At 42.2% G+C, this 2,065-nt stretch overlaps 1 protein-coding gene across 1 annotated transcript in view; it reads left to right on the top strand.

The window, feature by feature from the left end:
* KL (klotho) overlaps window positions 1-1,387 on the top strand; it is a 45,287-nt gene extending 43,900 nt beyond the window's left edge. Inside the window, exon 6 of the mRNA XM_009998374.1 lies at window positions 1,050-1,387. Coding sequence (XP_009996676.1) covers window positions 1,050-1,387 — 338 coding nt within the window. The remainder of the gene's footprint in view (window positions 1-1,049) is intronic.
* Window positions 1,388-2,065: the final 678 nt, after the last annotated feature.

Below are 2,065 nucleotides of genomic sequence, written 5' to 3'. Positions count from 1 at the left end.
GGGGGGGGGGGGGGGGGAAGAAAAAGAAAAAAAGAGAACAGCAGTAACCATTTATGTAACACCATTAAATCCACATGTAGTTTCACAAACACTAACAAATGATCCTGGACAGCAGCTCTGTAAAAGGGCAGGTAAATATTATTTCATTTCACACATGAAAAGTAGGTTAGAGGTGCTAAATGTCTTGAATGTGGCTGCAGAAGGAATTCTTTCCAGAGGCATATGAAAACTCAGCAGTTTATAGCTTTCAGTCCTGTGTTAATCTATGAGAAAGTGTTGTTTAAATTTGTTAAAAATAGTGATTTTGAGAGATAAAGTATTACAGTTTGTGTCTGTTCCTGTGGATTGATTGGTTTTGTCAAGCGGGACTGATGGCTGAAGGTTAATGCTCCAGCTGCTGGAAATTTTCCAGCAGCCAAGTTGGCAGTGTGGCTTGTGGACATGTTTTCAATAAAGAATAAGGCTTGGATCAAAAACTGGGGTCAAAAACAAGAGCAGACTGTGATCTGCATAACGTTTCCGCTTGCACGGGTGACATCCCAGTACATGGCCTTAGCATGGGTGTGTTTTCCTGCTGTCACTGCCTCTGCCTGGGGAGGAGTGAAGCCTGATGTCCCCTGTTCCTTGGCTGTCCCCATCATGAGGTGTTCTGCAAGGGAGAAGGAGCAATCACAGAAACAGGCTGCAGAAATCCAGGTGCAGGAAAACCAATACTTGTAGTCTTTCATACATAAAAAAGAGAGCCATCTTTGCATGGTAGGCTCCATGCTGATCATTAAGCACAGTCATGCACTCACAGCTGTGTTTACCAAGCACAAGGAAACAAATTGCAGGATATTCACAGATCACACTGTCTGGCAATGGCTGACAGATTCTTACTTTTTATGACAAACATTTCACAGATGTGCATGTACCTTACTTTATTTTGGGGAAGAGAAGTGCAGGTTTAACATCCACCTGCCCATACTTTCTATAGTGGCAAATGGTACTGGTCTTGAATGGCAAAGTGACATTTATTAGTGTCTTCAACCTTTTGTTTTCTTTTGCAGCTTACACCTTGGATAACGTTAACCTGCAGGGATATTTTGTCTATTCTTTTAATGACAAGACTGCTCCTAAATATGGGCTCTACAGTTATACTGCAAATCAGTACGAACCAAAGCCTTCTATGAAACATTACAGAGAAATAATTGACAATAATGGTTTTCCTGGTCCTGAAACTCCTGAGCTGCTGTGCCCAGAAGACATTACCTCGTGTCCCGAATGCCACTTCTTCCGAACCAGAAAATCACTATTAGCCTTTATCTCTTTCATATTTGTTGCCTTTATTGTTACTATATTCTTCATTATTTACTACTCCAAGAGGGTAGAAAAAAGGTATAAATAGAGCTGCCCCCTTCAATCCATTGCTTACTGCCCTTTCTCTTGCATCCCCTTGGGAAATCTGAAATAAGAGTGCACAGTGTTGTGATTGCTTCAAGCATTAGGAAGGCATTTACCTTGCCTGATACTGCAGGGCATTGACACTGAGAAGACACTGCTAGCATATAGCTTCCAGAAATAGTTTTCTCGGGTTTAGTACATTTGGTTTATGACCAGTCCTTAATTCCTGTGGTTGAAGCTATTCTCACAACTTTCCCTGGGGCCTTTTGTTGAGCATATGCTGCTTTCTCCTCCTTAATTTTGCCTTGCTGAGTTGGACAGGTAAAAGTCTGTTCTGAAGACAGAAAATGATGGAAGAGTCTGAGTGTCAAATTTTCCAAGGAAGACTGAAGATAAACAAAATGGTTTACTTTTCCAAATTAGGGTTTAATGCTGATGCTGCATGATCAGAGCCAGCACCTGCCTGGAGCAGAGATCATGATGGAGCAGAGACAGAGAACGTCACAAAGCAGCATCAGGGAAAGGGACACTTGCTTTCCCAAAGCAGATGAAAAGGGAAGAACAGGGTCACACAAGCCTGTGCTGCTGGGAGCTCTCAGTAAATCAGTTAATTACTTGGGTTGCTGGTGGCTGCACCCGACTTCAGAATGTCATAGAGAAATTTCAGCTCAAGGAACTGTGT

Source organism: Chaetura pelagica, unplaced genomic scaffold, assembly GCF_000747805.2.
Source record: "Chaetura pelagica isolate M959 unplaced genomic scaffold, ChaPel_1.0 scaffold105, whole genome shotgun sequence".
NCBI classification, from domain to species: Eukaryota; Metazoa; Chordata; class Aves; order Apodiformes; family Apodidae; genus Chaetura; species Chaetura pelagica.
Note: the sequence above shows the minus strand (reverse complement) of the source record. Positions and strands in the feature narration are given on the sequence as shown.